The sequence below is a fragment of the Petaurus breviceps genome, unplaced genomic scaffold (genome assembly GCF_028583685.1).
Source record: "Petaurus breviceps papuanus isolate PSGF00001 unplaced genomic scaffold, PetGlider_PUasm1.0 90779, whole genome shotgun sequence".
NCBI classification, from domain to species: Eukaryota; Metazoa; Chordata; class Mammalia; order Diprotodontia; family Petauridae; genus Petaurus; species Petaurus breviceps.
The window spans coordinates 10751087-10765687 of NW_027187344.1; the positions used below are offsets into that span (position 1 = coordinate 10751087).

At 46.9% G+C, this 14601-nt stretch overlaps 1 protein-coding gene across 3 annotated transcripts in view; it reads right to left on the bottom strand.

The window, feature by feature from the left end:
- Window positions 1–3132: 3132 nt before the first annotated feature.
- Window positions 3133–14601, bottom strand: part of SLC27A4 (solute carrier family 27 member 4) — a 17754-nt gene continuing 6285 nt past the window's right edge. For all 3 annotated transcript variants that reach the window (XM_069069494.1, XM_069069493.1, XM_069069495.1), the window contains exons 5-13: window positions 13362–13431; window positions 13173–13264; window positions 12827–12936; window positions 11563–11772; window positions 11127–11253; window positions 8253–8390; window positions 6884–7048; window positions 4814–4960; window positions 3133–4318 (exon numbers count right to left, since the gene is read on the bottom strand). In XM_069069494.1, the coding sequence (XP_068925595.1) occupies window positions 4161–4318; window positions 4814–4960; window positions 6884–7048; window positions 8253–8390; window positions 11127–11253; window positions 11563–11772; window positions 12827–12936; window positions 13173–13264; window positions 13362–13431 (1217 nt within the window). In that variant the 3' untranslated portion in view covers window positions 3133–4160. The remainder of the gene's footprint in view (window positions 4319–4813; window positions 4961–6883; window positions 7049–8252; window positions 8391–11126; window positions 11254–11562; window positions 11773–12826; window positions 12937–13172; window positions 13265–13361; window positions 13432–14601) is intronic.

Consider the following 14601-nt stretch of genomic DNA (forward strand, 5'->3'; position numbering starts at 1 on the left):
ACCCTAGTCCTGTTTCTCATCACCTCTTCCAATATTTCAAATAAATAACTTTCTCACTGGTCTCTGCTTCCTTTTCTCCCTTCACAGGGGATCAGGTAAATTGTTAAACCTGGCTTTTATCACGTGTCTTCTTTGCTCAGAAACCTTCAGCAACTCTCTAGGGCAAACAGGATAAAGTCAAAATTCCTCAGTCTGGCATTCAAAGTCCTGCTGGATCTAAACAAACCCCTCAATGTACAGCCTCCACCTTACTTCAGGCTTATCATGACCCTTCCAGGGGACCTGGAGCATCCTTTTCTCTGCAAAACCCAGGCTGATGAGAGTGCGTTCCTGCGTTGGATTCGTGTATGTGTGATTTTAAAGATTACAATTCTTTATTTTTTTCTTTTTTTAGCGGGGTTGGGGTGGGGTGGGAGTGTAGGATGGGGGTGGTGCAGAGGGGGAGGGACCACAGAGATTCCCGCAGGAACCGCCTTCAGTTCTTTCTGAAGCATCGAGGAAGACAATAGGAGGGTCGGGAGGGGGCTAGAGGGCTCTGGTGGGGACCACAGTCCGCTGGCCTTTGTCTGAATCCCCCTGGGTTCAGTCCTGAACCCTCGGTGGCTCAGAGAAAAGGCGATGGGGGTGGGGGGGGAGAGGGGCGGGGAGGGTCAGGAGGAGCTGGAGTCTTTTGCAGGCTTCCTATCCCATTCTTGTGCTAATTGGATGTCAAGCTGAGATCAGTGAGAGGGAAATCAGTCCCAGCGCTCGGGTTAAACTGCAGCCAAAGAACGCTCGGATGGAGAGCGGAATATCATTAGTGCCCGACGAGCTTGGCTGGGATGGGGGGGGGGGGGGGGGGAGGGGGGCGGGGAGCAGAGGGGGATGAACGTGGGGCCCCATTGAAAACAGCTCCCTCCCCTCCGGCTGCCTTCAATAGACCCCTCCGAGGTATTTAACCTTCCCAAGAGTTGAAAGCGATACAGCAAGCGGTGGCTCTGAAGGCCACTTGCCTGGCAGCCTGGGACATCCCGGGGCAGGACCGCAAAGAGCCACTTTTTTTTCTTTAAAGGAGGAGCGACCGTGGTCTGACCCCCAGGAAAAATCTGCCTCGGGGGCACTGGACCTACCTGCTTTTTTGTAGGGAGAGGGATGGAGGAGAATCTCAGATCTACCTAGCTCCTGATCCCTTTCATCACGATTTCTTAAGAAAAGTTACTAGGGTGATTGATTGACAGCCTGTGGTCTGTCCCCTCTATTCCTAGATAGATCACCTCTAGCCTTAACTCGAAAAAAATCTCTGATAAGGACCTAGAAGGGTCACAAAATCAGACAATCTCATAACCAGAAGCTACTTTAGAGTTCATCTAGTCTCATTTTACAGATAGGGAAACTGAGGTTCAAAGAGACGGGACCTGCCACAAGGCCAAGTAAGGGCTCCTGAAAGTCCTACATTCATTACACTACACTGCCTTTCATGGGTATGCTCTTTCCGCCACCCCCCCCCCCCAAGCTGACACAGCTTTATTCTCTGAAGAGAGGAGCCTGACAGCATAGGTGTGTGCATGGGTGCTTTAGCTGGAGACAGGGCTGGTGTATCCCCAAGAAAATGAGATGTTTTCTTCTTCTTTACCCACCACAAGGGAAAAAAGGGGTTTTTCATTGTAGAGTGGGGAAATATCAAGCCCTTCCCAGCAGTGGCTGTAGTTCTTTAAGGAACAGATTTGCATGGTTCCTTCGGGAAACATGCCACTGGTTGCCATGCTTTCTCCATCTGGAGGGGGCCAATAAGCTCTCTCATTCCACTTTTTAAGAGGTTAACCCAGCCAGTTTCATAGAACCCTGAGGGTAGGAGGATCTAGGAACCTTATTGCCCCAGAATAGATGTGACTCCGTATTTAAAAGCAGGCTCAGTCCCAGGGTTCTCTTTCCCCCTCCTCCAATCCTTTTCACTACTAGTATGTCTCCCCCAGGTCCATCCTGCACAAAAATAAGCAAACCTATCACTGGAAAAGGGGCAGCTAGATAGCATAGTGGACAGAGCACCTGGCCTGGGGTCAGGAAGCTGTTGTTGAGTCCATTTTCAGCTGTGTCTAACCCTCTGTGACCCCATTTGGAATTTTCTTGGCAAAGATACAGGAATGGTTTTACCATTTCCTTTTCCAACTCATTTAACAGATGAAGAAACTGAGACCAAGAGGGTTAAGTGACTTGCCCAGCATCACAAAGCTAGCAAGATGAGTCTTCCTGACTGAAGGCCCAGCACTCTACTCACTGTGACACCTAGTTGTCCCCAGTCAGAAGACCCAAGTTGAAATCTGGCCTTAGACACTGTGTGGGCAAGTCACCTAACCCTGCTGGGTTAACCCGATCTCAGTTTCCTCATCTGTCAAATGAGCCGAAGAAAGTGTCAGACCTCTCCAGTATCTTTGCCATGAAAATGGGTCATGAAGATTCAGTCATGTCTGAAAGGACTGAACAACAAAATCCCTGGGACAGCAGGGTCAGACTAGAAGGGATTAATTAACCAGGGCCAGCTTGCCCTCTCCTGGCCACATGGGTTAAGTGCAACCAATCCAGAAACCTGCCAACCCCAACCTAGAACACCTGAACCCATCCACTTTCTCATTTCACAAATGGGGAAACTGAATCCCAGACAGAAGTACAGTGCTGGGTCAAATGCATTGTTGAGACTGGACTCCTTGTCATTTGACTTCCAATTCAGGGCTCTTTCCACTTACATCAGGCAGTCAGGAGAGACCAAAATCTGTAAGGCCAGGGCCACAGGGCCTCCAGTACCCAGCACAGGGTGGACATGCAGGGCAGTGGCCTGATTCCAGTCTAACTAGGTGGGTGGGAACAAAGAAACACCCACACTACCCAGGAGGATGTGCCAACTACTAAGTGAAGAGTACTAACAGCACTAGCAGCATTCTCAGGAGAAAGAATGCCCTGTGATCTGTGGGGGCGGGGAGAGGATCAGGAAAGTCATCCTGGAGATGGTGGAGGAGGGGGTGAAGCTGAGCCTTAAAGAATGAAGAACTCGAGAGGACATCTGGAGCATGACATGAGCAAAGGTGTGAGCAAGGGAAGCCCAAGGCTGAGTCAGGAGACGGCCACCCTCTCAGACATTCACATAAATTAAGAAGGGGAGAGGAAGTCAAGTCTGAATTTATTTGCCATAGACACCCCATCCCCATGCTCTCCCACAGTAAGAGGTATGAGCCAGGCCAATGGGTGTGAGGAAGAAATGGAGACAGAGACACAAACTAATCCTGAGGGGAGGGAGAAGCTGCAGGGGCAGGAGACAGGAAGGGCAGCTCCTGCAACGGAGCCAGCCTCTCCCTGACTCTGCAATGATCCTGAGAAGCTTTGGAATTATCTACAAGGCCAAAGAGAAGACTCCACTGGAGAAGCCTTGGCCAAGGAAAGGTAGACACCTGACGTGTGCACAGGGGAAGGGGATGTCTCTTCAGCACCGCCTAGCTCAGGGCCTCAGGCAGCTGGAGGGGCTTTAGTTCCTGTAACTCTTTACTCTGGAGAGTGACCCCTTTTAGCTACTAACCTCCTTGGTCTACACCTCTGAGGTCACATAGTAGCTTAGATAGCAGCCATAGCCCAAAAGAGAAATAGAACCTTCATCCTAGTCCTCTTGGCCAAAAAAAGGAGGGGAGGGTGAATGGTTCCTCTGTTCTCTGGTTGGCTTCCTGAATCCAGAGTTCTCACCTTTTCAAAAGGTACAGGGAGTGTGAGACAGCAAGAATCCCAATTAATGTACTACCCTCTCAACCTTCTACCCCTCTGCTCATCCTCTCCCCTCCCAGGCCCGCCCCCCAAGACATCACCCTGAGTATGCTCAGTCAGTCTCTGCTCTCTGGGGTATGGAAACAAAATGAAGGATTGAACTCATCCTACCCTAAGCCTTCCAGCTCCCCAGACACAAGGCTTTCATAGAAAACCTCTAATGTAGGGGTAGAGGAAGATGGCAGTAAAGTCACTTGGCAATTTCAGAGCAGAGGTGTCCACTGCCTTCCCTCTCTCCATGCTGGTCTGGAGGAGGGGGAATGGCTCTTACCACTGCCCACTTTGGTCTGACACCATTCCCTGTTCCCCAAGAACCCTCCAGGGACTCAGCCCCTGATTCAGTCCAGCCCCTGGAGTGAAAGCAGGGATGAAAACAATTACAGTTTCTCTTCCCCAGCCTGGATACGGACATAAGCCTTGGAGTCCAGGGGAAGATAGCGGCAGAGTCGGGTATCCAGGTAGAAAAGGGGGTCCTTCACCAAAGCTGGGTTGAAGCCCTCTTTCCGTAATTCCATCTTCTGGAATTTGTAGGTCCCTGTAGGGGTGAAGAAGGGGGATTGGATAATAAGAGGAAGGGGAACCTGGTTGTTGGGGACAGGAGAGGCCAGAACAGCCTCAGTATTTAAAAACTGAAGGCTTAAGATTAAGAGAAATATTTGCCAAGGAAGAAGAGGAAAGAAAGAAATAAGGATCATAGATTTAGAACTAAGAGGGACCATCTCCTTGTCATCTTACAAAGAAGGAAACTCAGGCCTTAGTTTAAATGACTTGCCCAAGGCTACATGGGTAGTAAGTAACAGAGCTGGGATTTGATCTCAGCTCCTCTAACACTATAATTGATTGATTATTCAGTATTTGAATGCTGTGAGACCTGGAAGAAAGAAGAGATGGTAAGGGAGGCAACTGAGGTTGGGGAGGTCTGACATAGGAAAGACCCAGGAAAGGAGGGGCTCACAAATGATTTATGGAGAAGCCCATGGAGAATCCCCAGAAGGAAGGGAAGAAGGAAGAGGGGGGCCCTCAGCTATACCTGTTTTATGGAGCTCAGGCAGGAAGCGCAGGAAGATGGGGCGGGCATAGAGTGGGAGTTCCTTCTCCAGCGCTTTGGCAAATTCCGTCAGGTCACAGCCACCTTTGGGGTCCGCAACTGCAGCCATGCCTGCCCGGCCCTCAACACCTGCAGTGCAGAGGAGAGGTATCACAGGGCTGTGGGGCACCTGGAAGGCTTGCCCACAGAGCCCATGGCATTCACCTAAGTGGCCAACTGACAAACATCCTATAAGTGACCAATTCAGATGTGATCTATCCAAAACACTACTAATCTTGAAGGGCTACATAAACATTAGCCTGTAAGGATGCTATTGAATGAGTTGCTTGTTGCAAAGGCCTGACACCTAGTGGCCACTCTGGGTGATACAGGTGACTGAGCAGGCCCCTCAATTTAACAAATACCATCACAGAAACTGAAGAGCCAGATGTGACCTTAGGGGCCACCTAGGCCAACCAGCATCACATGAACAGGAACATGCTATTATTATTTTTTAATCAAATGTTTTGAGTCTCATTCTTAAGAAGTATGTATTTTAATAAATTATAGTTCATCTGACTCAGACACTTAGTAGTTGAGTGACCTGGGACAAGTCACCTAACCTCTTAGACTCAGCTTAGTCATTTGTAAAATGGGGATAATATGAGGACCTACTGAGGTAGGGAAGGTCATTATGAGATCAAATGAGATAATACATGTAAAGGGCTTTACAAAATAAAGCCTGCCTAAATGCTGTTATGATTACCTAGGGGAATAGAGCTCCAGTCCTGGAATCTGGAAGACCCATCTTTCTGAATTCAAATCTAGTCTCAGACAATTACTAGCTATGAGACCCTGGGCATATCACTTAACCCTGTTTGCCTCAGTTTCCTCATCTATAAGATGAGGGGAGAAGGGAATGGCAAACCGCTCCAGTATCTGCCAAGAAAATGCCAAATGGGGTCGTGAAGAGTTGGACACAATTGAATAACAATTATCACCTACAGCCAAAATGTGTCTCTGTATCCTTCACCCCTTTATTTTAGTTCTGCTATTTATGGAGCTTAGCAATCTAACTAAATTATTAACATCTGTTAAGTGTCTGCTATATGCAGATCCCTGCTAAGCAATGAGAGAAATACAAAGTTTAATAGCCACTGATCTAACCAGAACACTTGGGCTGAAAAAGTAGCATCAAAAAAGATCCAAGCTGGCTATCTAAGATAAGGGAGCCTGGGTATTGCCAGGGTGTCCATCCTGCTCACATTCTACCTCCTACAGGAAAAAGCCTTCCCTGATCCGTGATTACATAGGCTGGCAGAGATCTTAGAGGCCATCGAGTTCAAATATCTAATGTTACTGATGACAAAACTAAGGCCCAGAGGTGTGAGGGACTTAAGAGAGGCCACATATGAAGCAAGTAACAGAGCTGGGATTAGATCCAATGTCCTTAGACTCCAAATCCAGGAACTCACTTTGTACTACCAGGTCTCTAAATATTGTATGCCCTCAGAACAATGTAAATTTCTTGAGGGCAGGGATGATTTTTTCATTTTGTCTTTGCCTCCCCAGCACTTGAAGGGCCTGTGGGGGGAGGGGGGATATAGCACAGTCCTGCAGCCAAAAGACAAGTTCAGGTCCCACTTCCGACACCCAGTGGCTGTGAGACCCTGTGCAAGTCACTTGACTGCTCAAGTGCTCTAGGCAGTTCTTTAAGAAGTGGTGCTGACCTGCAATGAAAGAGAGTTTTCTCACCTGAGAGTTCCCTATGTCAGAGAAAGCATAGGTTTAGACCCTAGCCCTAGTCCTATCCCCAGAACCTAGCACAGTGCAATACTGTATATATACAGTATACAGTATATGCTTCAGTAGTATACAGTAGAATCTTAATCAATGCTATTGGATTTGATTCCCCCAAAATATGAAAACATCCAGAGGAAGGAGAATTCATGGGAAGATAGGAATAAGAATTCCTCAGGGTGACAAGGTGTGTAGGGAGCACCCACATTATTGAGTTTGGCCCCACTGAAGTATGGCGATACTCTGCCCAAAGAACCATGGCTCCCCACTTACCTGGCACCTCCACACCATACACGGCCACATCAACCATGCCTAAGAGTCTGCTCAGGGTCCCCTCCACTTCTGTAGTGGACACATTCTCCCCCTTCCACCGGAATGTGTCACCTGTTCGGTCTCGGAAATACAGGTAGCCCAATTCATCCATCACTAGCACATCACCTGATGGAGGGAGGAAGGGGGGGGGCAGGTGAGGCCTGGAGGATGGGACTTCGGGTATCCTGTTTGAAACTACCCTACAATAGTAGGAAGCCAGAAAGAGAGAGAGAGCTGGGGAGAGTCTATGCTCATGAAAGCTGTGAACTATGGGATTTAGAACTAGAAAGGTCTTCAGAGACCACCTAAGTCCAACCCCCTCATTTTCAGATAAGGGAGGCTGGGGATACTATTTAGTTCAGGGACTATAATTATTATTATCAATTTGTGATAATAGTAATAAATAATAAGAACTCTGATCTCAAGAGGCAGCCATGGTATAGTGGACAGAGAGTTGGCTTCCAAATCAGTAAGATCTGGGTTCAAGTGTGACCTCTGACACATGCTGCCTGGTTTACCCAGGGCAAGTCATTTAACCCCTCAGTGGCTTGAGGCAACTCACCAATAAGGCTATACCTTTCAGAACAGTTGCAGAGTTGAACTGGGAGAGGGAATTTTCTTACTGAGAGTTCCCTACACTAATAAAACTATGGGTTTGGGAAAAAACAAAACCTAACTTGACATTTATGCAGCCAGCACCTCAAGGTCCATGGAGTGCCTTGCTAACAATAGCTGTATGAGCTAGGCAGTAACTTTTCATAGGGAGTGTTAATATGCTCATTTTATAGATCTTCAGTTGTGTGGAGTAATGGGCCGAGGCCTGGCTTGTCCTCTGTCCAGTACCCCCAGGAGGCAGAGAATTAGGATTCAGAAGTCCTGTGTCTAAGAATTACTTCTGACTAATATCAGCTTGGTGGGGCAATTACCTCAACTTCTCAGTGCCTGAGGCAGCCCTCAGAAATGTACATTACAGAGAGTTGCTGATCTCTCTATCACTTCACTAATGAAGAAAGAAAGGTGCCAGACACCCAAATCCTCCCCACCCCCAACACACACACACACACACACACACACACACACACACACACACACACAATATTATAGCCAATTCTAAAACCCAGGTTCTCTATACAATGACTTTGAAAAGGAGGAAATTCATAAAAGGAAGGGATGGTCCTGGGAATGTGGAGGAAGGGTCTTGGAGGGGAAAGGCAAGCATGGTGTCAATCCCTTCATTTTCTCTCCCACCCCCAATGATTCAAAAAGAAACTGAAGGAGATGGGGAGAGGGACAGCAGCAAGGCGCAGGGATAAATGGAAAGGGTCCTGACCACTGAGGTAGGCCATGTCTCCCTTCTTGAAGACATCATAGGCAATCTTCTTATCATTGGCACCCGGATTGATGTATCCATCGAAGCGCCGAAGTGGGTCATGCTGCACAATTCGGCCCACTAGCTGGCCCGGCTCCCCTGGAGAAATCAGAACACAGCTGGGATGCTTTCTCCCACTTGGTGACCCCTCTTCATGTTCTCTTCCTGCTTAAAAACCTCCCCTGGTCCCACAAGGTCACACAGACCACATCCAAACCCCTGTTTATTCCAGTGTTTGAGGCTCTTTCCCAGTGTCTCATCCAGCGGCCTGCCTCCCTCGCCTCATCTCCTAATGATCTCTATGGCCCTCCAGCTCCAGCCAGGTCATCTCTTCAGATCTCCTGGAGCCCTGCTTCCTCACCCCACCTAGAGGGCCCTCCTGGTACCTTCATCTTCAGCTGGACTGTTATTCATTAGCTCCAGTCCTCCTCAGGGATCCCCTGACCACCCCATGACTTGGGGACTTCCCACCTCTGACCTCTTACAGCACTTTCCGTGTGTCTCACACATCTGGCACTTAGGTCAGGATATACTGTCTTTTAACTTGTGTGTACATATATTCATACATTATATATATATATATATATATATATATATAAAAATTGTAAATGTAGAGGAAGGGGTCGAGAGGTCAGAGCCAGCATTTATATGGTGCTTTAAGGCTTGCAAAGCACTTCAAAAATATCTTATTTTATCCTTTACAACAACCCTAGGAGGTAAGTGCTATTGTTATACCCATTTTACAGATGAGGAAATTGAGGCAGAATTTGCCAGGAGTCAGAGTTAGTGACTTGCTGAGGCCAAATTTGAACTCAGGTCTTCCTGACCTAGGTCCAACACTATCCACTACACCACCTAGCTGCATCACTATATATTTCTATCTCTATTTGTTGAGTCATTTTTTCCAGTGGTATCTGATTCTTCATGACCCCATTTGTTTTTTTGTTGTTTTTTTTTTGGCAAAAATACTGGAGTGGTTTGCATTTCCTATTTTCTCCTTTGACCCTGTCCCTTTTCAAAAGTGTTTGCTGCTGACTACCCCCTCCCCCAATCTTCCCTCCCTTCTATCATTCCCCCCTCTTATCCCCTTCCCCCCTACTTTCCTGTAGGGTAAATTACCTAATTATGTGTAAGTTATTCCCTCCTTAAGCCAAATCCAATAAGAATACAGTTAACTCATTCCCTTTCACCTCCCTGCTCTTCCCCTCCATTCTAACAGTTTTCTCTTGCCTCTTTTAAGTGAGATAATTTACCCTATTCTATCTCTCTCTTTCTCCTTCTCCCAATATATTCCTCTCACACCTCTTAATTTTATTTTTTAGATATCATCCCTTCATATTCAACTCACTCTGTGCCCTCTGTCTATGCGTACATGAACATACATATGTATATGTGGGTATATATGTATATGTATGTGTGTATATGTATATGTATATATTCCCTTCAACTATCTTGTTACTGAGAAAAGTATCATGAGTTACAAATATCTTCTTTCCATGTAGGAATGCAAACAGTTAAACTTTAATAAGTTCCTTATGATTTCTCTTTCCTATTTCTCTTTTCATGTTTCTCTTGATTCTCGTATTTAAAAGTCAAATTTTCTGTTCAGCTCTGGTCTTTCCATCAAGAATGTTTTGCATTTCCTTCTCTAGCTCATCTTACAGATGAGGAAACAGAGGCAGAGGTAAATGACTTGCCCAGGGTCACATAGCTAGTGTCTGAGGCCAGATTTGAACTCAGGAAGATGAGTCTTCCTGACTCCGGGCCCAGTACTCTATCTAGTTGCTCATCTCTATACTATATAACTATAGTGATATCTACCTCTAGCTATACTTGTACCTATCTATTTATACAGAAACAGAGAGAGTGGTGGATGGATGGAGAGAGAGATTGATATGGATGAATGGTTAGACAGAGATGGATGGCTGGGTTGATGGATAGACTGAGAGAGAGGTATAGATGTATGGCTGGATAGAGGGATTGACAGATATGGATAGAGAGAGAAAGATGGATGGATAGTTGAATAGAGAGTGACATTAGTTATGGACGGAGAGAGAAAAAGAAGGAGAGAGGAAGACAGGAGGCAATGGTATAACAGAGTCAGCCCTGCAAGTGAGGAAGCTTTGGGTCCACAATCTGCCTCTGCATGTCCTAGCTGGTCAGGGATAAATCACTCAACCTCTTAGTAATTTAGGAAATTTTCTAAAGAATATAAGTCACAGAGTGGTTGCCAAGCTACAATGGAGGGAGTCATTTCCACACCAGGATTTCCCTATACCAACGAAATCACAGATCTAGACACAGTGTGTGTGTCTGTGTGTAGATGTCTTTTCTCTCCTCCTTCCTCCATGCATAGGGGCTGTCCCTTTTATATTTCCTAGAGCAGAAGTATTAAACTCAAGGCAAAACAAATGAAAATGTAATCAGGAAATGTTTAACAAAATGAATAAAAATGCAATAAAGCATGGAAGATGTTAATTTGTGGTTTTCTAAGTCACTAAGCACCTGCAGGGATCTGATTCTACTGGACTTTGACATCACTGGCCTAGAGTGTCTACAACAGGCCAGAGTTTGTGGTAGTGCTCAATCTAACATAATTTAGACCTTGATGGTACCTCAGAGACCATCTAATCCAACCCCAAAGGGAGGAAACGGAGGCCCAGGGAGAAGGTGGGATCCACATTAGCTAACTCCAGACCTAGCCCAGCACACCTGTTAAGGCCGCATTGGGATGGTTTCCTGACCCCAGCCCTCACTAGCCAATCCCTCTGTCTACAGGCTAATTTCCTTCAGGTTTTCCCACCCCACCTCCACCATCCATCTTTGAAGACAGACCTGGACCACAGGGAAGGCAGATGCCATTGTTATCCCTGATCAACTCCATGGTGTCCTCATTCACCTTCACAAGCCGGATTGGGTAAACGAAGGATATGATGCGGCTATTGAAGCCACAGGCCCCTACCTGTGAAGGCCAGGACATAAGAACCCTGATTTAGAGATGCCAACCATCCCCTAGTGACTCCCTCCCTCATCTTATCCCCAACGTGGGTCCCAAGATTCTCTGGTGAACTTTTCTATTTTGGGAGACATGGAGGTTTCTCCTTGGGGCTGGTACTCTATTCTGCCCCACCAGGTCCAATCTTATAAGGCTAATCAGATGGGCCCCCAACTATGTGATGACCAACCCCCTCCAAGACCTGTACCCAATCCTCCATCTTTCCCAGTATATGACCAAGTGTGTACCCAGCTCCTCTCCATAAGAGACCCAGACCTGGCTATCAAAGTTGCCCAAGCTGCAGTTGCATTCGGTGGCCCCGTAGAACTCGGCCACCTGGGGTATGTGGAAACGATTGATGAATTCGGTCCAGATAGACTGCCTAAGCCCATTGCCTAGGGCCATGCGCACCGAATGCTGGGTCTCCGCTTCTCTTAGAGGTTGGTTCAGAAGGTAGCGACAGAGCTCACCAATATACTGGACAATCTGGGGGCAGGGGGAGGGAGGAGGGGAGACAGGTTGAGGCATCAGTCCTGGGTCTATCCCCCTTGCTCCCTGAGGTCCTTCCTCTCTTCTACTCTATGGCCACTGACTCAAAGAATGTCAGAGCTAGAAGAAACCTTCAAGCCCATTTCATTCAAATTCCTCATTTTACACAGTATGATACTGAGACCCAGAGAGGGAAAGTCACCCTTGTCAGATCACACAAATAACCTGGAAGCAGACTTGGGACTAGATTCCAACACTCCTAATACTGTTTCTTTCTTTTTAGTTACATATTGTTTTTTTTTAGTGCATATAAAACTTAACAATAATATCAAAATTTCCTTTTTGAACTTTTCCTCTTCTATTTTTAAAATGTTTTACTGATGTTCTTTTCTTCTTTTTTTTTAACATTTCTATAACTGTCCACTAACTCACCTTTCTACCCACTCCTGCTCCCAGATAAATCCTCCCTTGTACACAAATAAGGATGGCTGTGCAAAACTAACAAGCAGTTGGTGCTCCTTCCAAGCCATCATGCTACCTCCCCACACCACCACAATTACTGAATCCTCTTCTCCAAGGTACTCCAAAGACTTCCATCCTCTTTATCAAAGTCTCATCTCCCCCACTGGACTGTTTGTTTCTTGAGAGGTGAATTCTCTGACTCTCAGATAATACCTAGCATGAGAACTGGCACAGGAAAGGTCCCCAGTAAATACATGGAGATGGATTGATTTCTTCATCTGAAAAATGAGTAGGCTGAGTCCTACCTACTCTACCGTCACAGAACATTATAGGGATCAAATGGGGGCAATTAGATGAAAAATACTTTGAAAAGAGCTGTCACCAGAGGAACACAAAGGGCCTTTCCGGACTAGTGGTTATTTTTGGGTCCAGCTCCTAACACCCACGGCTGATGGTTCCTCTCTCTCTCTCTTTCTCTCTGGTTCTCTCTCTCTCTCCACCCCTCCCCTTTCTCTTCCTAACCCCGTCAAGTCTTCTCCTCCCACTCCCCCACCATCTCCCCACCAAGGTCTCCAGCTGCCGTGCTCACCGTACAGTTATACTTGATGCAGTCATCCCAGAATCGAGAGGCAGAAAATTTCTTTCGGATCACCACAGTCATCCCGTGTAGAAGACACTGTCCAACCCCCACAATGTTCCCTGGTAGGTGCAGGGGGAGCCCAGGGTGAGTGGGGGAGGAGGGAAGTAAAAGAAAGCTACCCAAAGGCTCCAGAGAAGTTCCCTTCTCTCCCAGGTTCAGAAGACAAAGGACCAGACCCAGGGAAGGCAATGGAGATTCCATCCACCCACTCCTACCCCCACCCCTTTCATGAGAGCCAAAGGGTGAGAGGGAATAAGGACCTGCCTGAAGTGGTTCCCTAAGAGTTTAAGGTTACCTGCTGAGTGGTAGAGGGGGAGACAGTCATATACAATGTCGCTAGAACGCATTCGGAAGCCGTAGTAGACCAGGGCAGCCATCCGGTAGTACCTGGGACAAATCAGGGTCAGTAGAAGGAGAGATTAGACACCTGGTAGAACCCAGGTTCCCTTCCTGCCTTCCCTGGGCACCGCCCTCACTTCCTCACCTGCTGTGCACCACGATGGCGGCTTTGGGCATTCCCGTGGTGCCGGAGGTGTAGATGTAGAAAAGTTTGTCTGGGGTAGGGGGAACACAAATGGTTGGCTGGAGTTAGGTGAACATGAGAGAACTGGGCTTGTAGGGGGAGGGGAGGTGGTGGGTACAGGGGATAAGAGCCAAGCCAGGAAGGGAGAGGAGAGAAGTGGACCCTCCCTCTAGACCTATTCGAATCCTACTGGCTCTTGGAGACCCAGCCCCACAGTGTCTTTGCCCCTGACCCCCAGAGCTCAAAGCAGCCTCTCCTCTGAACTCCAGTGCCATTTAGCATATGCCCCTCACTCAGCAATAATTATGTATGGGTTTTTGCTGCCAGACATACATATGTCTTATCTCCTCAGGTGATGTCCCAAAAGGGCAGGAGACATTCCTTAAACTTTTTTCCTGAAGCTTTGTACATACCTAGCACCTTCATAGGCACCATGAGGGGAATCATGGGAACCTACAGTCCCTGCCTTCAAGAAGTTTATAATCTGGTTGAGGAGACAAGACAGAGGCATGTGAAAAGTTACATGAAACAAGAGATTTCACAGGGCAGAATGGGGTCAGTGTCCAGTGAGGGGTTAAGCCAGCATGTGCTGAATGATCTGAGAGAAAGGAGTGATCAGGGAAGGTTTCACAGAGCAGAGGGTCAGGGAGGTACATCAGAAAGAGCCTGCACCAATTTCAGAGGACTTACAATAAATGTTATCTATCTCCAGATAGAGAGGGGAAAGGCTCAGAGTACAGAAGGGGGTCTGTTCTTTTTTTCCAATGTGGTTATGTCCAAATTCCAGTGTGGGAATTTGTTTTGCTTGACTATACATATTTGTAATGGTTTTTGTTTTTCTTGTTTTCTCAGTGGGGATAGGGGGAAAAGAGGAAGTTGATGGAAAAAGAAATCAGAGATGAAAATAAAATAAAATTGGAAAGGCAAGAAGGAAGAAAAAAGGAAGGAGGAAAGGAAGGCAAGAAAGAGCAAGAAAGAAGGAAGAAGGAAAGAAGGAAGGATAGAAGAAGGAAGGAAGGTAAAAGAAAAAAAAGAGAACAGAAGAAAGGAAGGAAGGAAAAAAGAAAGGAAAGGAAGGAGGGGGAGAAAGGAAAGAGAAAAAGAAAGAGGAGGAGGGAGAAAAGAAGAGGAAGGAAGGAAGGAAAAAAGGAAGGAAGGAAGGAAGGAAGGAAGGAAGGAAGGAAGGAAGGAAGGAAGGAAG